Source organism: Sinocyclocheilus rhinocerous, unplaced genomic scaffold (genome assembly GCF_001515625.1).
Source record: "Sinocyclocheilus rhinocerous isolate Xijiao unplaced genomic scaffold, SAMN03320098_v1.1 scaffold88, whole genome shotgun sequence".
Taxonomy (NCBI): Eukaryota; Metazoa; Chordata; class Actinopteri; order Cypriniformes; family Cyprinidae; genus Sinocyclocheilus; species Sinocyclocheilus rhinocerous.
The window spans coordinates 463,823-491,512 of record NW_015652292.1 but is presented as its reverse complement, the minus strand read 5'-3'; the positions used below and the strand labels follow the sequence as shown (position 1 = coordinate 491,512).

General features: G+C 35.4%; 1 protein-coding gene across 3 annotated transcripts in view; it reads right to left on the bottom strand.

Moving 5' to 3' along the window:
- vaspb (vasodilator stimulated phosphoprotein b) overlaps positions 1-22,319 on the bottom strand; it is a 38,477-nt gene extending 16,158 nt beyond the window's left edge. For all 3 annotated transcript variants that reach the window (XM_016520292.1, XM_016520294.1, XM_016520293.1), the window contains exon 1: positions 21,786-22,319. In XM_016520292.1, coding sequence (XP_016375778.1) covers positions 21,786-21,790 — 5 coding nt within the window. In that variant the 5' untranslated portion in view covers positions 21,791-22,319. The remainder of the gene's footprint in view (positions 1-21,785) is intronic.
- Between the last annotated feature and the right edge of the window lie 5,371 nt (positions 22,320-27,690).

Sequence of the window (27,690 nt, the reverse complement as noted above, 5' to 3'; positions counted from 1 at the left end):
ATCACAGTATGGTAAGGGGCGTAACATTTCCGTCACACACTTGAGGTATTCGGCCAATCATAACGCATTGGATAGCTGGCCAATCACAGTACACCTCGCTTTTTCAGACCGATGAGTTTTGTAAAAATCGACGCGTTTCAGAAGGCGGGGCATAGAGGAGAAACAATAATGTACAGTATGTGGAAAATAATGTTTTTTTTTTTACTTTAAACCGCATAAACACATTTCATTACACCAAATACACAAAATAATGTTCTTTTTAGCAGCATCATATGACCCATTATCATTTAAAGAGACATGCACCAAAACAGGTCGCTGTGAACAGAGTTGTTTTTAATAGGTATAAAGGGTGCTGTTTTACAAGACCATTGGAGAATTTGAACTACCACACATAAATGTACAAACAGAGCCACTTCTTAAAGGAACTGTTTGAATGGAAATTCTGTTATTTACATGTTTTGATGTGTATGTGTGACGCTTTCAGAATAACGATTTCAGACAACATGAAGGTGAGTAGAGGTTGGCCAATTTGGATTGTTTGATGGCTGATAGATATATCTTAGAGAGCAAGATGGCCGATGACTGATATATAAAGCCAGTACAGGCCTATATGATATCACACTATTTAATTTACTGAAAAATGCAGCATCTCAGTTTTTTTTAGAATTTTGAATTCAAATAGGTTAAATGGTCCTAAAAAAAATTAGTCACATTAGTACTGTTCGTGGTCAAAAATGAATGGGAAGCAAATTTCATTTAGTGGAAACATTTGGTACTGCGCCCAAAATCTTACTGAAAGCTTACTGAAATGTTTTATTTATCAACCTCAAATTTGAAACATAACATGTTTTGACCTAAGGCTTTGATTTTCACAGTTCAAAGGGGACATCAAATTAAATATTCACTTTTTTTTTGCTTTTTTTTTTACATTTGGTTAGGTTTCTAGTGTGTTTGTTTTTAATAGGTATAAAGGGTGCTGTTTTACAAGACCATTGGAGAATTTGAACTAAAGTATGTTACAGACATTTCATGAAGACCCTAAAGAATCATACCAACTTGTGGAAAAATGGGCATCCAATGTCCCCTTCAAGTTGAAAATTTCGTTTTCAGGTCTATGCTCAAAGTGGTTAACAGGTAATAAATGGATCATAAATATTCCATAAATATAATTTTGTATCATACAAATCCTCTAAAAATACAAAATATAATACAAAAAAACATTATGAAACTAAAATATAGCCTAGCATATTCATTTTACTAGATAAAAAGGTCATTCTTGACCACCACACAAGCAGTACTAGAGAGACAAACATAGTAAATAAAACATGTATAACAATTTCTGAAATTAAATGTTAATATATACAAATAAAAAAAAACACAAAAAGTCTCGATTCAAACCAGCCAAACAGAAAAGCTTATTGGCTGAAAATGCTAAATAACGACCGTGGCAATATATCTGTCTGGTGAGTGAAAAAAAAAAATTTGAGTTTTAATTTTTGGCTGAACGAATCAGAAATCCACTGATAGTGAATGGGAAAAAAAAAACACAGCTGGATTTGTCTGTCACAAACATATACAAACAAGGACAAGGATATCATCGAGCAAGGGCTGTGATGTCATACTGACATCATCTTGCATGTGGCGGCGCATTTGTGCCTGGACTGTTTATAATGTCTCTAAGAAATAGATTGGACAAAAACAAATCATCTTCAAACTCAAATGCTGCTGCTGCTGCACTGGCTCCTTGTTCACATTCTTCCATGTTTATTCAATTAAATCCTTTGACCTACACTCACAATTACTCAACTAAAGGCAGAATTCTGGAGTCTTCTGTATAGAGAAAGACGACAATGAATAGACATTTATAGCGGTTCCATAAACTACAGACACTTTTGGTCCTGTAAGCAGAGAATAAACCTAATACACTTTTCAAGCTCTCATTAGCTTATTTCATTTGTCTTCTAACAACAGCAGACATACAGTAACACATCACAACAGAAATTTGTTATTGTAATATTTTTTTGCTCCTACTACAATTTTATTTTCATCATCTCATATTATGTGTTGTGTTTAATAGCATTTTGTGGTGGAAATTACATTAAGATTTTTTTCTGTTAGTTTCACTACATAATTTGACAAAAATACATACAGCTCAGATGGAAATGACACAATAAAATTATTCTGTTTGCACGTTTTCTTTGTTTTCTTGTGTTTCTTCACTGAAAGTTGTGTTGAAACGGTAGCCAACTACACTAACATTTGCTAAAAGCTTATCAGGGGCAAAACTGTTTGTCGAGAGGGAAATGACACAACAGAGGGACAGTTATTAAAAGAAATGCTTCAAATATTAAAATATATTTATTTATATTTTCATACATTTTAAATGACTAAATATATGTCAAATGGATTTTCAAATCATAAAAGGCATTCATTAAAGGCACTGAAAAGCAAAAAATAAAAATACATTTATAAAATAAACAGTATTATAAATATAAAAATGAAATAAAAAGGCCTGTGACATAAGTGACCAAAGTCACTTATATTTCTCAGTTTTCCTCATTTTTTCTCCATGTTTTGCAAACTGTGATACAATCTCTTCTTGTGACATCACAATCAGAGGCCACAGCCCACTTCCTGCTCCAAGAAATGCCGAATAAGGACTGACTCTATGGCCTGCCGAGTGTTGTTTTTTTTTTACACACACACACACACATACACACACACACACACACACTCCTCGTGCGCAGATGTTGATTGCTATTGGAGGGGAGCTTAGGTTAACCAGATGGAAGGAAAGACAGGATAACAGCAATCACAGAAAGAACAGAGGATAAGTGAAGGAGGAGGGAGATCAGGATGAGCTTGGCTTAGACTCAACCATACAGTTATGAGAAATAAATACATTTTTAATATGGGAAGGCCGAGCTGGAACTAGGGATGAAACCAAGTGTGTGCAGTGAATTATTAATGAAGAGAAAGGCACGCACACACGCATACTGTACATAAACAATTGCCTTCATGGACAGATAACAAGCAAATGCACACTGTATGAAGCAGTGGAGACAAAAACTAAATCCATACATATAAAACAGATCTAATATATTCACAACATAAACAGCATTATTCCCTCTGACCCAATGCAAAAACGGGCGTACAGAAAATGTACGTTTTACATTGTATCCTTCACACAATAATTAGCTTCTTTTTTTTTTGGTAGGGACAGATACAATAAACATAGATGAAACTGGAATAACAGTCATCCCATGCATGAATCACAGTGCTTGTAGCTGAAGCTAACTTGCAACACTTGTCCCTAGGAGGGCTTTTATAAATATTTTTTGTACATTTTTTACATTTATTTAAAAAACATTATAAATTTATTTTGCATAAATTCTCACAAAGACATTTAGTTATATTTTTATTTTATAAGTTTGAGTTGATGATAGATTTAAATCCATGCCAAATCATGTAAATTAAAATCTTATGATAGCCAGAAATAATTAAACATTCAATTCTGGGAGATAAAAAAAATTAAAATAAAATAATTTGTTCAACCAATATTGGATGTTTAATTTTTTCTGTTGGTTTTAAAGGCCAATTTTGCCACTCCTTTATGGTGACAATTTATTGTTTATCCTGAGTTTTTATTGGTTAAATAACTTAAAAACAAGCTGGACTTTGTCTTGGAAAAAGTCCTATGGCAAACATACGCTCTATATGCACTCAAAGTAGTGACAAATCAGTATATCAATATCAGTATGTAAGTTTTAGTTGTGCTTTCAGTAACCCACTTTGTGCAAAGTTTAAAGCACACAGCTCTCTAGAAATTATCTGCAATTTAAACAACATAACAGACTGTCTCTACTTTAAATATATATGACACTCTACTATAGAACTAGGGTTGCTCCGATCCGCCTTTTTCGCCTCCGATACCAATTCCGATACCTAGGGTTCGGTATTGGCCGATACCGATACCGATCCTATACCAGTGAAGTTTTTTTCCCTCATTTAAATAAATGTAGAATTTATATATCTCTGTGTGTGGAACTGATAATCATTCTTTCACGATCTACTAGATACAGACTACTTCATTATAAAGAAAAATAAAATAAACAAATATGAAAAAATATAGGCCTATGTATATTTATAATCTATGACAAAAATGTATCATAAACTAGGTTAGTGGATAATTCGGCAGCAAAAGTTATTCTAGAAAAATCAGTGCACAATAATTTTAGAAATCCAAACATTTAATAAAAAAACAATATTTTGTGGGGAACAAATAAAAGTGTTGCACTAAATATGGTAAAATGTTACACATTGCTATTTGTATTATTATAAAATCCATTCATTAAAAACATGCATGAATGTATTTATATATAAGTATTTACTATAAAATTAAAATACATTTCTTTTAAATGTATAGCATATTTTTTAATAAGGCAACAACATATGATAGATACGATAGGACAAAACAAATACAGTGCAGCACGAACTGTTTTTATACAGTCTATGAGCACGAAGCGCTTACAATGTGCGCACATTAAGCGCTTCGTGTTAAAAACTGCAAAGCACAAAGTTGAGCCTTTCTTTTAACAGTTTTAAATTTCAGTTACAGTTTCACGTTGAAAACAATTTATAGTCTTTTCTACGCCCGTGTTTTGTTCTCACAGACACCCGGTAGCAAGTAACAAAACAGCATTAAACTCCGGCAAGAAGATAAAGTCCTTTTTGCTAAATCATAGACATGTATTTACAAATCAAGTATAATGGGAACACAGAATGATCTTGGAGAGAGCTTTACCGAGCTGACTGCTGTAACCGAACTCGGCGACCAGGGTTTAAAGGCTGAACGAATGACTGACAGCCACAGCGGAGAAAAGAGTTTGTGTGAACTTTAATGTAAGGACTTAAATATTCATATGTAGCTCACATTAAGCTATCGTATGGCTTCAGAAGTAACGGAATAATTCGCACAATCGGGGAAAAAAAAAAAAAAAACTGATTTGGATACCCGATCTGAGAAAAATGGCACTATCGGAGCCGATACCCGATATGAATATCGGATCGGCGCATCCCTATATAGAACCACAAATTGCCAGTTTCCTAGGAATGAAGGAGTTAACAGGAAACTGCGGAGCATGGCTGAAGAAATGTCTGTATAAGGCTGTGCTGACAGCTACCCTTGAACACTAACAAGTAGAGTCAAGCCCACTAATCTGTCTGAAACTCTCTCTCTCTCTCCTTCATCTCTCCTTTAACGTCTCAAATATGTTATGTTCCTCTCTGTTCACCTGGTTCTCCAGCTCAACAACGCCTCAAAGAGGGAAGTTAAGGGCTGAATGGTCACAGTGTACTTAAAGTGACTCACTGAGGATAAGATACGCAGACTGGCAGATGAGTGTTTGGACAAAAGAAGAAAAGAATGTGAACTCATGGGACTTGAAGGGTCTTTCTCTCAGCAGAATGTGTCATGCTTTATAGCCATTTAGATCAGCTGTCAAGTCTTGCTAACACAGTTTTAACTCTGTATGGGTTTTAAGTAAATTTCAATAAATGCTCACACTCAACAGGTCCTCTGGTTAAGCAATTATTGAATGGTATAAATAGAATTAACAGCTGGGCTAAAACTGTTTTAGTTTTTGGTTATATGTGATTTATAAGAGGTGGTGTAAAAATGACCTACTGCCAAAGTCTTCAGAGAAACTGATGAGAATTTTAAAATCCTTCAAGATTAACAATGCTGGTTAATTTTATTCACAAATAAAGCTAAATATATCATAAAAACATTTCAGCCAAGTACTCAAGGATGTAGAGGACAAATTAAATCGAAACTAAATTTTGATTGGTGTGAAATATTTTGAAGTTCAATGAAAAGAAATTATGTGTTTTCATGACCCATCACTGCTGTCCTTTCCAAGTACACAACGTTTTGGATACTTGTGCTAATTTATAATTAGAACTGCGAAAAAGCACATTTCCATGGGTGAAATTCTAGATCTGCTTTTCCACTCATGTAAGTGATTTCTAATGTGTTCTGAGAAGCTATAATGTTGAAATGACAGGCTACTGGATATTACATAAAAACAAATCTTACACACCACATATTCACCAACCAGAATGCCAAAATTCCTTGTTTTTTTTATTTTCCTCTCTACTGGTCAATTTTATTTCGAGAGAATCTGTAACTTTGCTATACTTCTATGGCACACAGATGTCCAACATTTACAGTGTAACTATGTTTTTCATTAACCACATTTCCATATCAACTAAAAGACTGAGCAGCATTATGCAGCCGCGAAATAAAACTTTTCTTAATCACTCCTTCATTCTCATGAAGAGGACGTGTGTGAGGTGGCTTAGTGCTTTAAGGCTGGAAAATACAAAGGTCAATGGTTCAAGCCCAATACTGGAAAAACTATAACTGTTGAGCAAGACAACTAAACTACAATGGCACAGAATGATTCTCATATGAGAGCCATGGTATTTACAAGAGTTCCATAATTGCATGGTAGACATCCAAATGAGCATAGTATTACTATGGTTTAAAAAAAGAAAAAACATGGTAGTAACATGGAAGTTTTTGACGTTAGGAATAAGGATAACACTTTATTTTAAGGATCAATTCTCACTAAAAAAAAAAACTAGTAGCTTATTAACATGAATATTACTAGCATATTGGCTGTTTATTAGTACTTATAAAACACATATCGATGCCTTGTTCTGCATGGCCATATTTTAGACTCCTTAATCCTACCCCATACCATAACTTTAAAGGGGTCATCAGATGCCCATTTTCCACAAGTTGATATGATTCTTTAGGGAAAGGTCTATAACATACGTTGGTTAAAATTTCGCAATGATAGTGTAAAACAAAACCCCTTTTAACTTGCCAAAAACACCTCTGCACATAGCAACCCGTTTTAGTGCATGTTTCTTTAAATGCTAATGAGCTCTGCTCACCCCGCCCCTCTCTTCTGTGGGGTGACAAGCCGTTCTCATGAGACTGTTTACTTTAGCTGCGGAACTTGCTAACTAGCACGTTATTAGAAAAGACGATTTACAAAGATTCATAAAAGAACCTTATACTCACTTATTCTGTAGGTGAGGCTGGATCATGAATGATTCGCACAAAAATAAATGCATTGAGGTAGATCGGGGGCACGTTCCCTTCAAAAACAAAAGTAATCCACTGCGTCTTCAGCGGCTCAGATGTCGGGAGTAAATGATGACTGCTATGTTCATTATTACATCCAGCAACAGAACACCTCAATCACTTAGGAGTCATTCTTGTCTACATCTGCTCCGGCGGTGAAACAATGGCGGACTAATGACAGCTCACTCAGGGCGGGTCTAAGGTAAAACTCTAGTGTCAATCAACAATCGTGGGAGGGGCCTGGGTCTGTGTGACGTCACAAAGCTAAGAAGCTGAGAACGGCTTGATTTGAGAAAGGGGATATTATTTATAGGGATTAAAAAATATTCTGGATTTTTATCATTATAGGGTGGATGTGTACAAACCCTGCCAACACACATTTATGTTCAAACAACATGTAAAATTGAATTTTGCATCCGATGACCCCTTTAACAACTACCTTATGGGATCTTATCTATGCACAATCAGCTTGTAACACTCCAAAGAGAAAGGAAAACTTGAAATCGCATCATATGACCCCTTTAATAAGCAGCATTTTCAGAGTTTATTCAGGGAAAACGCTTAGTTAATAGTGAATGCGTGTTATCTTAAGTCTTAAGTTTTTTTTTTTTTTTAGAAAGTACCATGACTCGTTTTTTTTTTTTTTTTGTCAGGACCAAAACAAATAAATCCAAAACCAATTTCAATCATGATTAAAGACTTTAATTGGTCATTCAAATCTTAAGGAAAGTCTGTGATGCCTGTCAAAGACAGTGGCGAAGCAAAGCTAAAGCGCTTACTTGCTTTGCTCTAGTTACTGTAACTTTTCTCTTTGTCTCATCTCTCAAGTCTCAGCTTGTTGTTCGAAGTGCTGTAGGCTACAGCTTTTAGAGTCTCTGTAAGAAGCACTGAATCATGCAAGAGCCACTTTAACAGTTAATTTTTCCTTTCTCCTCTGTGAAAAAAAAAAAAACTCTCTCATCAAAGCAAAACACTCCCAAGCACAATTCCAAGCGGCTTTTTCATCCCTTGAAGGAAAATTGTGCAAATTAATTTCAACCATAAACTGTGTGTTTTGGTATAACAGTAAAGTTTGGATCACTTGTTTTTGTGTGCTTTCTCACAACACGTCCCATTTTCGAAGTGGTCAACAGTGGACAAGCTCAAAACGTTTTAGACTCCGTTCATGTCTGTATTATAGCGTTATTCACTTGAGATTGGATTGACGGAAACGCATCTTAATACCATGTGTAAACAGAGCAAGAGTTGCCATATCTTGGTCAAAAGACACTTCTGAGGACCTCCGGAAAACTGTTGATAAGGCTCTACCAGGCTGGAAAAGAGTTTGAGGCATAGGCGGAGTGTGTGTAAGGCTTGGCCTGGGGACATGTGGCAAAAATCCCACTAAATTGGACAAAAATGCCCCTGCACAAACAAATTAAATTATTACGTCTGTTGCTAACAAAATTAATATGAATAGACCGTGTCGATTGCGGCATTAAATTAAGATCTGCTCATGCTGCACCATATTTCATTTTAGATGTTTTTACGGTGTTGCGCATTTTAACCAATCACACACAATTCTGCTGAGCTTAGGAATGCAATGGCCAATCAGAGGAGTTCAGATGAGTCATCGTTCAAACTCATCAGTTTTGTTGAGTGCGCGCGTTCGCTGACTGAATACCGGACTCTTGCGAATTCTCTCATAATAAACAACAAAGCGCAGATGTACGTACAATGTAAGTAAGAGATTCATTTCACAGTGTATACAGTTTCAGTGATTATAACGATATTTTTTTTTTTGAGAGTGCTTAAACTCGCGATAGATCAATGTTAGTGATAATGTCACTTTCTATATATAATTTATTCGCTGTTTGAATAACCGTGGAAAGGAAACGTTATATACTTATCAATTTCTAACGTTTTTATTAAATTGCAATCACGTTAAATACAAATTCAGTCCCATTAAACATTTTTTAAGCCTACATGACACCCATGTCTTGTTATTGTCTAAAAAGACGGGTTTATGATGCTTAATACATTTGGCTGCTTTTAGCCTTACCCTGGAGTTGGTTCACTCTCCGCCTATGGTTTGAGGTCCATAGTCTACAAATGGAAAGCATTCAACACCACTGTTACTCTATCTAGGAGTGATCGTCCAACAAAAACACTCCAAGAGCAAGATGTGTAATAGTCAGGAAGGTCACAAAGAACTCCACAGTAACATCTAAGAATCTATAGACCTCTCCAGCATTGGCTAATAGTGTTTAGCATTCCATGGCAGGAAAGCAAGGAGCAAATCACTGCATTTAGTTGGAAATAACGGGAAAGTCTTGAAGGTGGTTAAAATAGAAGAATGTCATGTTTTGGAAAGGCCTAATAAAAGCCCTTATCTGAATCCAACAGAAACGTTGGGGAAGGACTTGAAGAGAGCAGTTCATCCAAGAAAGCCCACAAGCACTTTTTCCACAGATAAGCATTTGGTTGGTTTAGGTTTTTCCAGACATTCATTCTTGAGTAATTTTGCTTAAGTAAAATACACAATGTAATTTGATTCTCTGTGTTGAAGATGATGACTTGGACTAAGATCTCAACTGCTTGTTAAATTTATGCAAAAATGTATGCAAAAGTCTTTAAACGGACAATTTTGCCATCATTTACTTACATTTCATGTCATTCCGATCCTGTATGATTTACTTTCTTCTGTGGAACACATCTTTAAAAAAGTGTTTTATGTCTATATATTGAAGCTCACTGGGGTCCAGCATTGTTTGGAATCCACGTTCTTCCATATATCTTCATATTTCACAGAAAAAAAAAGTCATACCAATTTTTAACGACATGAGGGTGAGAAAATTACGTCCGAAGTTACATTTTAGGTGAACTATACCTTTAAAGGCTCACAAGCTTTCTATCACTACTGTATTTTTATATAATGAAAGTGAATGGGCTGTCAAACTCCATAATAAAACAGACAAAACAAGCATCATTAAAGTAGCTCAATTTAACTTTTTAACTACATTTCAAGTTAACATTTGACATCAAATTCAATCTTGCACCATTAGATGTGGTACTGATCAACTTTGATTTGAACATCAAACATTATTCACTTCCGTTGTATGGAAAACAAAGGCCAGGACATTCCTGAAAAATTTCCCTTTTGTGTTTCACAGAAGAAGTGATATAAGGCTGCGCAACAGATGACAATTTTCACTATTGAGTGATCTAGCCCTTTAAGACACTGCTTCCTCAACATTCAGCAAAAGCTCTTTGAAGCAGCGACAGAAGAACAAACACATTCCTCCTACTTCACGTCCCTGGCTAGCACTCCACATGGACATATTTGGCCGATCGAACACGGTAGTAGGTTTTTGCTCTCAATTCCTTTTACAGGTTGGAGCATATCTCCCCCTGACAGATTTTTCCTGGGAGAGCCCCCCTTCACAGTAAAGGGGAAGTCGAGAAGAGGCAGCCAATCATTCCGCTCCCTGTTGTCCTAACACGCTCATCAGTAAAACTCCACGGGCGCTTGCAGTTAATATCAAGTGGACTGAGTTAAAGAACCAGAAAGACAAATTTAATATGAAATTCCTGGAGTTAATAATGCAGTAAATGCGATTCATTACTGGAGATCTGTTGGGGATGAATCGTCTGGTCTGGACATACTGATCTGCAACAGAACGTCGAGAGTCATGACCAACACTGGGGTCAGACACCAGACATCTCAGGACACCAGACCAATTTATCTCAGGCTGTCCATACGACTGCCGCACTTAACCTCAGAAACCGACAGCAACCTCAAACAAGAACACTTGTATTGTATTCATTCTCATTTCACTAAGAGGCAAACTAGGGAAAAGAAAATAAAGCAGTATCTGCTGTGGGAGTCAATAACTACAGCTTTTACAAAATATCTGAAATAGCTAAAATAAGAAAAGCCAATGGCCTTGCATTTGAAATGTGCTACTGCTACTCAGGGCTGCGTTTCCCAAAAGCATCATAAGCCTAAGTTGATCGTAGAGCCATTGTCATCAATGAAGCTACGATCAACTTAGGCTTACGATGCTTTTGAGAAATGCAGCCCAGAATGGTAGGTGGTATTTCACTGAAAAAAAATGCAATTTTGAAGAAAGACTGAAATAGTATTTTCTGGTAAAACAAACTCCAACAATCTTTGGTTTATTTACAACTTTGAAAAATCTTTTTTAATAGTTTTTATAGGAGAAAAAACATGTTCTCATTAAATGTTGCTAATATTTTAAAGGAATAATTCACTCAAAAAAGAAAATTCTGCCATCATTTACTCACCCTCAAGTCCAAAACTGTAGGAGTTTTTTTCTTCTTCTCTTGAACATAAAAGAATGTTTCAAAGTTTAAAACTTTGGGAAAAAAAAAAAAAAATGTATTTTGGAAAAAAATTGACAATGACATACATACTATTAAAAAAAACACTATGGAAGTCAATGGGTACCAGAAACAGTTTGGTTACCCTTACCCACATTCTTTAAAATATCTTCTTTTGTGTTTAGCAAGAGGAAAGTAATTCATACAGGTTTGGAACAACATGATGGCGAGTAAATAATGACAGAATGTTCATTTTTGTGTGACCTATCACTTTAAATTCAAAACTCATCAGTTTGAATCAGCTGAATTAGTCTAACACATCTTTTTTTGTAGTAGTACATAAAGTTAGGACTAATTATTATTTGTGTTTTTCAAACCATTTTATCGTCCAGTGAGTCCAAATGGACTTGTCTAGACCTGGAAATGGCCATTTTAACATTTAAAATATGATGTCTATGTTTCCACATCCAGGGGAGCCTTGTCTATGGAAGTGATGCCAGACAGATCAACTAAGGGTTTTTTTCTTGCCAATACAGTGCTATTAAATTTCTTTGCATCTGTCTAGACATACTCATGAGATCTGTGCTAATAAAGACTAAATCATGGACTCCTTTACTACCAGGTCCATTAAACCCCATTACACTCAGTCTGTCTCTCTCTCTCTCTCTCTGAATATACAGATAGTGTGATTAAAACAGTTGTTCTCTACAGAACAGCTGGTCGTTATGACATCATCTCTTGTGCACATGGGTCTCAGTGTTGTGTTATCTGGACACATATGCTGAAAGAAACAGTCTTCAAACAAATAAGTGTACTATGATCGATAAAACAGAATACATCACAGTTTAAAGGTTACTGTTATGCGTGAAAAACCGCTTGGGGCCTACAACAACTTCCTGCTGTTAAAGAACGAATCGACACAAGCCACACAAGACCCCAGTGAATAAATTTCACTGTTTCAATCGGGAGCTTTGTTGGCACCATGAAGCATCAGCTTTCATGTTCAGCTGTTCAATAGATTTGGAGCCGGTTGGTTTCCTGGATGTCTCTAACGTTTTTTGTTAGTCCCAGAGCAACACATTTCCTTAACATGAGGGGTTTGGTTTACATGCATTTGAATTTCATTTCACAAAAATCAAACGATGATGTCCACAACATAAAATAAAAGCAAACAATTTAGTTCAATACCATTTCTTTTCTCAAACATATCGATCTTCTCCGACTGTTTAGTATTGTACTTGTCTGATTAAAGGCCTGATATTTGGCCATTTGAAGTTTATCGTTATTTGCCAATAATATTGTATGATTGGCCAAATGCAGAAAAAAGCATCAGCATTTCTTTCCATTAGGGCTGTCAAAACAAAATCGAATTTCGAATATTCGTCGAATTTAATAAAAAATCCACATTCGAATGCAAAAACGTGTCGTGTTTTTAAATAAAGAAAGTAGCCTACTTTTGTGTTGCAGCATCATATGACCCCTTTAAACTATACATACATGCATGGTGCGGGTTTTTTTTTCAAATTGTTTAAGCAACTTTATTAATTATATATGGTTTATAAACATTATTTTAAACATTATGCACTTTTTTCAAAGATAGTCGTGTTATTTTATTACGCTTTGAAGAAACGTGCATAATATTTTGCTCGATGCGCCCTCTTGTGGCCTCAGGAGAGAAGCCAAAAAATGTTTTCCCCCTAACTGAAATTATGCCTTTTAAATTCGAATATAATTTGAATTTTAATAATATTTAAGTGGAAAATTCGAATTTAGTTTTTCAGTCATTTTGACAGCCATACTTTCCATCAACAGGCCAACCAAAACCAGTGCATACAACTCCACACAGGTTTCCCAACATCTTTTTACTAATGTATTTCCTTAATTTGTAGAGTCAAATATTATTACTGTCAGATTCTTGAAATAAATGTAGACAAAATTTCACAACAAACAAATATAGAGTGTATCTTTATAAAACATTTTATAATATTTTATAACAATTTCTCAAACATAAAACATTTTATTGCTGAGTGTAACTAGAAAAATATAAATTAGTAATATTTATAATTTTATGATGTGCAGTGGTGGCCAAAATTATTAGAGCACTTGTATTTTCACCAGCTAAAATATGGTTTTAAGTCAGTTATTTCTATCTTTTGCTGTAGTGTGTCAGTAGGAAATATCAGCTTACATTTCAAAACATTCATTTTGTCATTAAATGTAATAATCCATTGAATAAACTCAGTGGATTATTACAACAACAAAAAAAACATTTTTTAGCTAGTGAAAATATTTTGGCCACCACTGTATATAGTCTTATGTAATTTCTATTTTTATTATGATTGTTGTTATTATTATTATTATTATATTTAATAATACTAATTTTTATTGTGACCCTCAAAGCCACCATGAGGAAGCCCTTAAAGCTTCCCTTTTTGCTGATAACAGCAAGTTTATAAGCACTTCTCATTACAAGTTTAGAAAGATGGTGTGCGATTTCTGTAGAAAAAGGAACTACTGACAAAGTTCGCCTGCCCATTTTTATACGTTTAATAAATGTTTGACTAACTTGATTGTATGTCCAGCTTCCAATAGTACTGTCAGTTCTATTTAACACATTTTACCATATTTAAATTATTTAGTAGAATATCTTTCAAAGTCAGCAAAGTCCTGATAAACATGGTAATTGTACAATACAGTAAATTCACATGGCACAAAACGAGCAATGTGGTTATTTTGACTTGAACACCCACAAACATTTAACAAAGAATGAAACTGATGGATATTGCCAGCATTTAACGCTATAGGATTCTGTAAGCAACTTGTGGCAATTCAAGCACCTAATCTTGTCTAAGGGCTGTTTCACCAGCCATTCAAAAGCAATCGAGCTGGATAATGAACCAATCAGCAAGTGGCGAGGGCGTGACAGAGGCTTTGTAAGGAGGCCAAGCTAAGCGGTGTGACTCTGGCCCAGTGCCAGGCTCCTAACAGAACAGAGGCCAACGACAGCGAGCAAATACATATGCCGAAGGGTGCACGGCGACCCCCACTACTGATCTAACATGTTAAATAGATCTCCGAGACATATTACATTTGAATACAGAAAGAGATTTTAAGAAATATTATTATTATATCAGTGGTGCAAATGTGGAAGTCTTTCAAGGATTTCCACAATTGCACAAATCTAAAACAGGTTCTCCACTGTTGCTGTAAAAGTGAAGTGCAGTCCAAAAAAACTCAATCCATAGGGATTAAAAAAAAATTACCATAAACAAAGGGTTAGAACCAAAAAGTACCAAAGTACCATAAACAAAACCAAAACAGCACAAGACTTGAATGACAGTATCAAAACAGAAATGATGGTAAAACACAAAACAATTTTATTATAATTTTTAAATAAATTATTAGTATAAAAACACATATACAACTAGATGTAAATCCATATGTTGTTTAAGATCACAAGGAGAATTTATTCACTACTATTTTGGTACAATTCCCATTTCCAAATCAACTGACTTATGCGACTGTTGGCCTTTTCTTCAGGATTATAGTGTAGCTCTTTTTTAATAAATTAAAACTCAATTTTTGGGTTCTATAGAAGCATATATCTGTGTTGAATAACCTAAATCTAGATCCCTCTTAAATGGTTTCATTACACTCTAAAAAATGCTGGGTTAAATATAACCCAGTGCTGGGTAAAATAGGGACAAACCCAGCGAGTGTGTTGTGTAGACCCAGCGGTTGGGTTACTACCCAGAAGGTTGGGTTAAACATTTAACCCAACCGCTGGGTCAAAACAACCCAATTTCTGGGTTTGTCCCTATTTTACCCAGCACTGGGCTGTATTTAACCCAGCATTTTTAGAGTGTAATATTATCGCTACAATCAATTCCTCTGTGGAGGAATGGAATGGGATTTTTTTACCCCTCAGAACATGACTAAATACCTAACTCAGTTGTTACAAGCCGCTTTACTGTAAAAAGAAACCCATTATGCGGTCTTACTTTTTCAGATTTGTTTCTAAACATGCTGTGATTTGCTATTAGCAATGAGATCTGTATGTCAAAGTACTGCACTGCATGCAAGACTGTAATGGCTTCGTTTTATTTAAGGCGGTTATTCTTCATATATTTTAAGCCATTTGAATATGTAAAAGCTCAGTTAGATCAATACGCATTTGAGCTTTCAATGCCTATGGATGATTCATGGCTAGCATAAGGGCTGCAATTCCAAAGATTTACGACGGGCCAGCACCAAAACAAAAAAAATACCAAAGAGAATCAGGACATGTTGAGGCAAGAAAGGCTGCAATTACACAACCGAGTCTGGTTCATGACGAAAAATAGCCATTTTTGGTCTCAGACTCTCAGTCATAACCTAAGACTGTATGATGATACACAGGTGGTGTAGGATGGGATGTCCTCTACGTACAGAATAATTAATGACAGTCCATTGAATTATTGAAAATTAATGCACTGTGCATTACGCTCTCAGCAGGATTGGGCAGTAGATTCTCTACAAATAGCAAAGATATTTGAGTTAGCAACGACTTCAAAAATAGCAAGTTACCTCACTACTTAGAAATCTGATGTAGATTTTCAGTGGAGAAACTAATTGTGTGCAAGTTCCTGAGAAAGTAAGAAACAGAAACTCGTTTCTTTACTAATTTCATATTAATATCAAAATTGTCATTTATGGAAGCCTGTTTCTGCCCCGGATAAAAAAGTAGAAAGGTAATTGTGATTTTTTTTTTTTATATCACAAATCTGACTTTTTTTCTTCGCAAATTATAAATATACATCTCACAAATCAGACTTTTTTCAGAATTGCGAGATATAAACTTGCAAGTGTTATTAAGTCAGAACTGTGTGATATAAAGTTGCAATTCTGAGAAAAAAATTGTCACAATTGCAGGTTTATACCTTACAATTTCGAGAAAAGAAATCAAAATTGTGGAGAAAAAAAAAAAAAATCACACAATTCTGAGAAAAAAATTCAGAATTGTGAGATAAAAGCTCGCAATTACCTTTTTTATTCAGTGGCAGAAACACACTTTCATTGCCATTTTCATGTTTTTAAAATATTTGCTTGAATAATGTCTTCAGGTTCTTCTGTAGTAGGATGTAAGGCTCTTAATTTGGCAAAGTGATATGAAACTCTAATATGGTTAATATTTGTAATGCAGTTCAGAACTATTTTTCAACTATGTACAACTGCAACTATGAAGTAATCAACAACTCTTGAATGCCTGTCAAGCAAAGGCACATCTATTTATATAGTGCTTTATTCAGATTGTGTCTTAGCAGCATAATAAAAGGAAAATAACAGTGTTAACGGTCATCATTATAAAACTATTTCAATTTCAGCTATAAAACCAGCTCCACAGAAGACAAATGTGTCATTATTCAGCTCAAGTCAGTCTGTCAGTTAATCAGAATCTAGCATTCAACATCATCGTCTTTTTGCTTATCCTAAGGTCCATGTCCCCTTTAATGGTCTTTCTTGGCAGTGACTAATTCCTGTAAATGTACTTCAACAAAGATTTACATTCAGTGATGACCACTTAGGGTTGATGAAGACCAAATGATATGCAGTATTTGACCTCAAGCTAACCCCTTCCCACAAGCCATAGCTGTGAGGAGAGAACAACTTTAAACGTGAGGTCATTTATGTCTACATATCATCCGTCATCAGCTGGAGTTTACCAATTAAACTGTTTTTTCTCCATTAAAGGAATAGTTCACCCAAAAATGAAAATTTCCTAAAAATGTACTCTCCCTCAGGCCATCCCATATGTAGATGACTGGCTTTTTTAACAAAATGCGCATGACAATCGCATTCAATTAATCGTGCAGCCCTAGATGAGCTTGTTTCTTTATCGATGGGGGAAAAAAAACTGAATCCATACAATTGTGGTGTACCCCTGGTTTCTTTCTTGTTGTTTATCCAAAAATTCCTTGATTCATTTGTTTTTCCATACAACCCTCATCAATATAACGTAGCAATACAATATTCTATTGCCATTTTACAATTCTATCTCAGCCTTCATCTTAATGCTCTGCTTTTATCCAGCACTATAGTTCATTGTGTTCTTAAAAGCATTAAGGTTTTGCATTAATCAAATTGAACCTGATCTGAGGTATTCATATCAAACAACAAATGCACCTTCTTATAAGCCACACTGGTAAAGATTATATCTCAACTGGTGAAGACTCTGCTGTACCATTTATAACGCAGAATATCAGCAGCACATTTTATAAAATTCAAACACTAACATATTGTTTGGTCTCAAGATGCACATCAGTAATGTTTATTTCTACGGTATTTTTATAAAAACTGCTTAAATAGCCTAATTTAACTAATGCCTAGTCCTGGTTTAAGTCTGTGAAACTGGGCCTATATGCTTTTATTTGAAGTACTAGATATAAAAGCAGCATTCTCATGTTTAGGGTAACTTGAATTGTACACTTTTCCCACAGCAGCCCAGTCTGTGTCCTACACTATATTCCCGATCTTTTATACATAAAAATCTGTTATTCACTAATATATCTCTCCATTTTATCACCCATCAGTCAGTCTCTGCTCTCTAGATATCGTTATCAGCCATTGAAAACCCCATTTTAATTGAGGCTTTTGTTCTCCTCTATCATTTCGATATCTAATGGTCTGTAACCACCCAGGATCATAAGAAATTAAATACCAGCAGCAGAAGGACCGCACTGCAGCATCTGGCATGGGTCGCGAAGCCACCAGTGCCACCCTAAAGCCCTTTAGCCTGGAGAAGCACTTGAGTGGAAGTCATTTAGATAAAGACATGCTGGGCGAGTCCCTCACAGTCATCAGTCTGATAACAGCAGTGAATCACAGCGCTGCCATTAATCAGACATGCACTTCCAGGACGACAGGCTGTGTCTCAGTGACAGAAATACGCACAGGAACAAACTGGACTGATTACACAGCAAGTGTGGAAAGCCAGCTGCATGCGAACCACCTGTGCGCTTGTGTTTGCAAGTTGAAGGGTGTCATTTCGGTTCCACTAGGGGCACCAACCACAACTGCGAAAAAAAAAAAAAAGATATTTTCCATTTCAATAATGTGTCTTTCATTGCTCAGACAAAACAGACAGTCCTGCCCCAAACTCACGCCATAACAACTACACTCAACCCCTAAAATAACAGGTTCTTCCTCATCTTGATTTGTTTGGGACGTGTCCCACTTTATATTTTCACATTACTCAATGTTTCTGCGTCACTTAATGTGTTAATATCATAAAGCTGTCCGCACCACTAATAGTCGTGCAAATATATATCCTGCGGTATAAATGGTAAAGCAATAGTTAGGGCCCTATGAACCAGTGTCTGTGAATATTAAACCACAAGGAAATTATGACAGAAACACACTACTAGTGTACAGTAGAATGTATTTCTCAAAGTAATAATATAATAATGTTTATTAAAACATTATTTTTTAAGGAATATCACACAATAGAAAACTTTGCCCAAAAAATTATAATATATAATAATATATGAAGAGTTCATTTGCAAAAACCGTTAACTCCATTTTTTTATTTTTTAACACATTTCATACACAATGGTAATTCAAAGTGCTTTACATAAAATAAAATAAAAACAATAATCACAACAATAAAACAAGGAATTTAAAACTTTGAAAATTATTTAAAAAATTGATTTAAGAGATAACACACGGTTTGATCCATTCTAAGTCACTAGTAAATGGCATACTTCCCTTTTAAAAAAGAGAACTGTTTATAGTGTTTGAATATCACTAGAACTTTGATTTTTTTTTTTTGCCTTTGTAATTTTAACCCAGGGACTGGAGGTCAGTGACTTAACCTGGGTTCCCATGAATTCAATACTGGGCTTCCCAGTCAGTTTGAGAGGCCATTGTTGCATTGGATGGCCTGGTGAAATTCAAAATGAGGCGCTAACCGCTCCAGTGCATTCTGATATTGACGTTCCACAACATGACAGGACAATAAACTTGTAAATGTGACAACATCCCATTCTTCACCTATTATGCAACCAGACCCAACACAGTAAACTCAAGGTTGTACGCGTGGTCGGCACCGACCCCGGCGCCCTTTGCTTGGACCGAGCAGTCCTCCCTGTGCCAAATTTCCTATGTGTCACAAAAGCAACATATAACCAATGTTGTCTGATAACATTGCACGTAAACTAAAATTTACATGGAAATGCATAGCTGAGGTTTCAGGGCATCTGCTTATTTAAACATTTTTATTTTGGTGTGAGACAGATCTAAGAGACGAATTGACGAAAACCCATCACGCAGGTTACTGTTGTTATTTACATAGCAAAATTAGTGTTTTAAATTCTAAAGATGCGTTGGTGCTTCCCTTCCTTTAAACAAAACTGGATGGTTGCACACCCCAGTGTCTATGTCCACTTTATAGAATTTTACATAAACCAAACAACAAACTATGTTTTAAGAACACATAAAACAGAAAATCATGAAGTTCAATGAAAAATAAATATTTAAGATTCGGACCTAGACACGACTACACTATTCAAACATAAACAAATTTGTGACATTATATACAGACCATTAACTCCTTTGTACAGATGGTCAGATTTTCTTGCATCCGTTCAAGCACAAGATACTCTGAAACATTTCAAATCATGCTGGAGAACATAATCATCAGGTTTAGCAGCTGTCAGTATTTAAAATACCCACTTTTGCTGTTATTGAAGCAAAAGTGGACAAATTAAATAGCCTACAAAAAAAATGAAATTCTGAAAATGTTTTTTTTTTATGATTATACTGATAATGTAATTCAGGGGTTTTTAATTAGCCTATATAATGAATTAGAAACGAAAACAGAAAATTTCACTAGTGGTTTCTGACCACAGACTCCTCTGGCAAAATAAAGTGGTGTATATTTGTTTGATTTAAACTAAACTAAACTAAACAAAAAGTGGCCGCAGCAGGATGTGGAATTATCAGGCTTCAGTGCTCCATGTATGGCGCAAATGTAGGTTAGTTCCGGGTACAGCCCTGACCGCCAAATTAACAATCTTACTATGGTAAAGGCTTTGCTTATAAATATTAATAGCCTTACGTTCGCTACTGGGTGAACGTCCCGTGACATACTTAATATTCATGAGCCAAGCCTTCCCCACAGTAGGATTTGTGCATTCGCGCCGCGGCCAACTCCCAGACCAGAAAGAACCGGGAGGGCTCACAAAAGAGGACTGGCTACGTGTTACAAAGAGCCAATTTACAGTTTGACAGCTGCATTTTCAACATGCACAATAAACAACTTCGTGTGTACCGCCTGAGGATACAGTTATCGATACTAGTTTGTTAAATTGTGTATTTTGTATAACAAAGTTCTTGATTTTATTAAAAAAAATTACATCTGCACACCATATTTTAAAAACACTTTCAAACGGTTCACAGTTTTGGGAAAATTAATTACTGCTGAAATAGGTTCACCGATATATTCCCCAAAAACGTTTATTTATTTATTTTTTCAAATTAAAAAAGTACAATTAATAATAGCCTGTTATAGAGCTAAATAATATTTCCAATATTTCTTTTAAAATTGTATGATTAAAAATGTCAAATAAATTAAATATGTAAATATTTAAGTATATACAGTATTGTGTTTAGTCAACCCTGCACTATGAGTTTGTACAATAAACGATAAATCAATGAAAAATTAATATTTGAAGAAATCTCAGGATTATATTCTCTTTCTAATAAATACATGGTGCTAGAAGTAGCTAGAGAACAAGGCTAGTAGGCTAATTGCTAAAAATGAACAGAAAAAAATATTTTTACAGGATAGGTGTATCCCCAAATACTTGTTTAAAAATCATTTCGCTTTAGATGGCAAAAATGTATGTATTAACAATTTAAAGACATCATTCGTTTGACAGAATGCCTAAAAATCACCTTCTCCAGACACCCATTTTGGTGGCATGGTTCGTTTAATTTAAACTCATTCAAAGTATTCCATGAAAAATCAGAGCAAATTTGTTAATAAATGTTCACAGCAGCTTCATTCACCAGCTAGCACGATAACTCTCTGGCTGTCAAAGCCGGACAAACCGAACGAACTGCAGTGTGTAAACACTCAGAAAGGACACACTTGCTCCTGCGATGACCCACCTCCAACAGGAGCGAGTTACAGAACAGAAAGTGAGTAGCAAACCGGACTCACACATGCGGCCTCGGTCATTATCAACACTATGTGTGTTACATTGTAGCGCGCTAAACTAAGTACACACAACAGCGACGGCAACAAATGTGCTTTGATGTGCTTTACCTCATTGTTCGACGATAGCGCGGATCCTCTTCAGACGTAAAGCCGAACTTCCAGAGGCGAAAACACAAGAGAAACCGACGAGATCCTCATGGATGAACCCACGGAGGGGTTTGGCGTTTTTGTTTAATCTGTGGGAAGAAGGATAAGCAGCACAGCACGATGATTTCCTGGTTGCGGAGTGAAGGAGGGGGTTGGAGGTGAAGTATGGATAGAGTTGCTACTGGAGCTGGGCTTGTGTCAACTCCAATCAGTATCCTAGACTCATGTCTCGCTCCAAACAAAGTCTACACATATTCCGCCTCATGCCCTCGTCTCCATTCGCGCGGCTGTTTGTAAAGTATGGAAGCGGTTTTCGATAAACTCCTCTTGTTCGCCGGTCGGTCTGTTATCGTTCATTCGCGACCGAAAGCCCAACCTGCTCCTCAACTCTGAGGAAAAGCTTTCATTCCTGTCTGTCTTCCCCTCCCGAGCTGAAAAACAGGCAGAGAAATGTACTCATCCACTCCCTAGCGGCCGAGCTCCATAATTCCACTTACAAATTAAACTGCTGATGGAAATGACAACGAGTTATACTAGTTCTGACTGAAAAGTTTTTAATATAATCTCCCATCTTTATATGTGTTGTGTACATTACATGTTTGTTTTATATATAGCCCAATTTTATATACTTACAATGCCCACGTGACATGTTTATTGTAGCCTATGCCAGAGTGTGTTGTTTTTCAAAAAGTACCGTGGTAATTCAATAAAATGTTAGTCTATTCCATAGTAATACTTTTTAATGTATCTAAATCCGCGAATACTGAATATTTAAGTGTTTATAATTAAATAAACGGTAGATGATGTATCTTTCAAAAAACGAATAATTTTTAAAACACTTAAATCTTCAGCAAATCTTAAAATGAATATCCATTTTCATACTGCACAATATAATGTTGCCATGCTATCTATATATCTATCTATCTATCTATCTATCTATCTATCGGTCTGTCTATCTGTTTGTAATATATAGGCCAAGTTCAAAATGGTCATCTTTAAAGTGACAATATGTGTCCACACACAAGTAATTTAAATTAAAAAAGGAAAATTGAGAGAAATAGCTTGCATATGTGATGATCAAATATCACCTTGTTTACTGGCATTTCTTTGGATAGATGTAAAACATCCAAACATGTGTGTCACATCTGCCACCGACCGTACTGTCTGTTGGCTGTCTCGCTCGCTCTCACACACATACACAAATAGTTCGTCTCATGTCTGGAAGTCTATTAAAAACCTTCTAAATCAAATGCCAGAGTAGATATGGATATGTCTGACAAATACGAAACCATCTATAATCCCGCAGAAGGCAGTTTACATCACTCACAGACATGATTTAAAATAAATAAAAATCTGAAGTAATTATGTAAGCCTTTGATAATTACATAATCAGATTTTCATCCTGTCAGGCGTGTCATTTTGGTTCAGAGGAGAACACATGAGAAAAGAAACAGATGTACAACTATCAAAAGCCCTTTTGTAGTGTGTGTTTGTGCATGTGTAACGTGAATTATACGCATCTGACTGCTTTGATTAAGCGTCTTATCTAAAAGGAAACTAGTGAGTTGTAATTTTAGGCTCACCCCTCCTCCATTGAGCCACTTTTACAAGCTCCCATTCTGGCTCTGCTTGCATGGCACAGTTTCACGGGATAGCGCTTCGGACTCTGTGGCCTATAACATTCTTTACACTCTTCCAGAATCATGACAAACAGAGTGATGCATAACAGCATAAAACACCATCGGGAGAATACTGTGCATGTGCAGGATATTCTAAAGAATTTCTGAAGGCATTCTGGACAGAGGCCAAACAACACTGACCCAGCTTATAAACAGTAACAAATATGAGCAATCTGCAGTCTCTTGACATGTGTAGATCAAACAGAAAATCAGTCTGTTTTATTCTTCTCCTTAGAAAAAAAAAATGTACCAAGTCATTTTCAAATTCATGACCAATTTAAATGATAGTTATATTACGTCACCTAGTGGACACTCTTTGGCTGTACATTAACAGTAAGCCATGTATCATGTGTACCACTAGATGGGGATGTAAGTACATATATAGTATTGTTCCTACCAGGACAGGAGATATCAGCGAAGCCAAGAAATTAACTTGGGCTCGTGGACAAAATGCCACTAAAATGACCCAGAAAAGTTTTATCTGTTATATTTCCAATTTTGTTCTGGTTATATCATTAGTGTCTCTCTGCACTATTCACTGTCTGCAAGTTGAGTGTTGTTGAATGTGTAGCTAATATGAGACATGAAATATATATATATATATAAAAGAAACTGAAACAGATGTAAAGAAAGAAACTGAAGCTGTTAAAAAAAAACAAATGTGAAGAAACACAGTAAAAAACTATTTAAACCAGTTGTTATATTCAAATGTGCTGTGATTAGACAGCATAGACAGTCCTATTATCATTTATTGCAACAAGACAAGAGCTTCTTCACCCCACATTAGATTCAACTCATAATTGAAATAACATGGTTCAGCTTCTAAAAAACAAATCGTATTTTTTTTTTTTTTAACACACACACACACATATACACATACACACACATATACACATACACACACACATATACACACACATACATACATATACACACATACATACATACACACATATATTTATAAGGTCTGTTTGCTCTATTATGATATTTGTCCCCATATATTTTAATATACTGGATAAAATGTTAAACATAAATGTCAAACCTTTTAAGGATTGGTTTGCTTAATATTATCGTATTAAAATAAATTTTAAATAATTAAATAAATACTTCAGTTTGAGCAACTGGCCATATCCCTGCTCAGAAAAAACGGTATTTATTATCTTTTTCTTTCTTTCTTTCTTTCTTTTTCTGGGCGCTATGGTGTTGAAAAACTGACCATTTTAAGAAATATTTTCTTTCTAAAAACAATGTTTTAAACAGAACGTGTTTGGAAATATTATTTTAATTTGTGATGTTTTTCTCTCAAGATCACTTTCTACCCTGTACCCTGAGCAATGGTTGTGATGAATTCTGTGATGTTTTGTGGTGTTAGCTGGTTTGTGGCGGTCTAAAACATCTCATCCTGTTTGATTACATTTACAGAAATCAGTATGAGAAAATCAAAATGTCTAAAGATGGTTAAGAAAATATAAAATTACAATCGGTTGTCACCTAAAACCACGTACTCAGCAATGGCTAATTCTCCACTTTTATCATGTTATGTATATTGTTTATTTCCCATCCAGGCAAATAATAAAGTGTTAATTAATTATATTTCTCAAAATGGAGTACACTTTTATAGAAATATTTCCAACAACACAAGCAGAGTTTTTTTTTAGTGTTGTTGAGATAATATAGTTTATTGTTTTTTTTGTTTTTTTTTAAATATGCCTATATGGTTTTCATACATTTTTATTTCAGTTTTAGTCTGAGTTATTTTAGTAGGCTATACATCAAAATGAACTAAATGAAAATGAAATTAATTTCATTTGAAAATAAATGAAATTAAAATTTGTTTATTTTATTTCAGTTAAAGTCTATTGTAGCCTATTTCAAGTAACAACAATATTTGATGGTTTTAGTTAACTATAATAACTCTAAACACAAATACGTCTATTTTTACATTTCAGAGTTTATAATAGGAATGAGCCAGGTCACTAATGTGGTGTGCGCACAAACAGACTGAGAGACATATAGGGGCAGCCAAAGGGCGACCGCACAGTTCAAGCGCAGTTTGTGCATCATGACTGTCCTGTCACCCTTTGGCTGCCCAGTGCGCACCTGATCTCGCGGCTGCGGAGCTGCTTGGAAACAAACTGCGGCGTCTCGAGTTACCGCGCGCGCGCGATCGATGGCTGATGTGAGAGAGCCCCGCGCGCCGGGCGACAGTATCGCGTTGCGCGCGCGGGGGAGACTGAGTATCGACGCGTGACCGATCGCTATCATAATCACACTTCCCCTCTTATCGCCTCAACTTGCTGAATAAAAAATACCGCTTTCCTGCCAAGAGCAGTCACCCCGAGCAAACTTATTCAACTTCATTTCACACTCTCTGGGAAAATAGAAAAAGAGGAGACAGATGAAATGGGAAAACAGGATAAATCCTGAAATAAAGCACCGTTCAAACGTATAATTAATAGCCTATGCTTGTGTTGTAATTTCAAGTAGGCTATTATTTCTATAAAGTCATATAGCAGATTTTAAGAAATATGCTCTGGTCTGACTCAAAAACTTTATTCATTTTAACAATGGCATGAAAATGTTTCCATAATTTCCCTCAGGTGTTTGTTTCGTGCTTTGTCAGGTGGATTGTTATGGGATTTTTCAACGTGTTTTCTGAAACATTTCCATTAGAAACGAAATGAAGGTGTGGAGAAACGCATATGACAAGATCCATCATTGATCGGAGGTCTGCATTTTACAAAGGTAACTATAGGTTCCCCCCATATAGCCTATTAGTTATTATAATATTCAGAGTACTAATTATTTTGAGTATTATAATAACTAATAGGCTATATGGCCTATTAGTTATTATAATAATTTATTCTTGTAGAATAAATTATAACATTCTGACTTCTTGTATTACCTTCAGCATTATATAAAACTAATATGTAAATATGTTGTGGTCCGTTTTCATACAAATGTAGAAGCCCTAAACCCTTAAAATGGAGCTATCAAAAATAAACGCACGAGGCATTTTTAGTGGAAATAGAGCACTTTTCTAAAGTAATATTTCATAAAAGCTTAATTTCCAGTGATAAAACAAGGAGTAACAGGAAATAATATCCCTGATTATATTTCAGGATGTGTTTTTCAAATCAAGTTAGAAAAAAATGCATCGATAAATCGACATGCAAATATGACTTTCAAATAAAAAATCCCATTCCACCTCTCATTCTATATTTTGCTCCATATTAACCCAGTTTTGATTAAGTGTAACTGAAAAAAAAAATAGCTCAAATAAATTATGTTAGTTCTAAACACGATTTGTTTGCAAATTTGTATAAAATTGCTTTTATATTTTATGTGTAATTCAATGAGATTCAGAAATGTGGTTTTAGTATCCAACTACGTTTGGGACATACTGTGTATAGACTGTGAAAAATGGGGGAAGAAACAAATATTGCAATTATTATTATTACATTATTTCCCCTAAATATGATGGTATGTTATTTTGATACCATGGTACATTTTTGAATTACGTCCTGTTTAACATAACAGCGTTAGAACAATCGCGTTAACTCAATTTAATAAGCCTGCAGTGCCAAATTAATTCACATCTTTTTCTAAAGCAAAAGTGAGGGTCTGTTTTGGATTGATTTGACTTTAACTGTACAAAGTGCTAGAAGTCACAACGGATCGAGTCATAATGAAGACATTTCCCAAAAGTTCATTAAAAGTTAACTTTTTAGGTGGATGCTATTGTTCAGGATATTACATTACCCTGTTGAAAAAACCAGCATATGCTGGTTAGGTATGTTTTGACGCTGGGATGCTGGTTTAAGCTGGTCCTTTGCCAGCACATGACCAGCATAAACCAGCAAAGGACCAGTTTAAACCAGCAAAGGACCAGTTTAAACCAGCAAAGGACCAGTTTAAACCAGCAAAGGACCAGTTTAAACCAGCAAAGGACCAGTTTAAACCAGCAAAGGACCAGTTTAAACCAGCAAAGGACCAGCTTAAACCAGCATCCCAGCGTCAAAACATACCTAACCAGCATATGCTGGTTTTTTCAACAGGGTATCCATTGTTTTACGGGATTATTTCTGTGTACAATCATGTAGCTGTCAAGAAAGTGGAGAAAATATTATTACTAATAACAGACACTAATATGCCATAAGGTCAGGAAGGTTTTTTTTTTTTTTTTT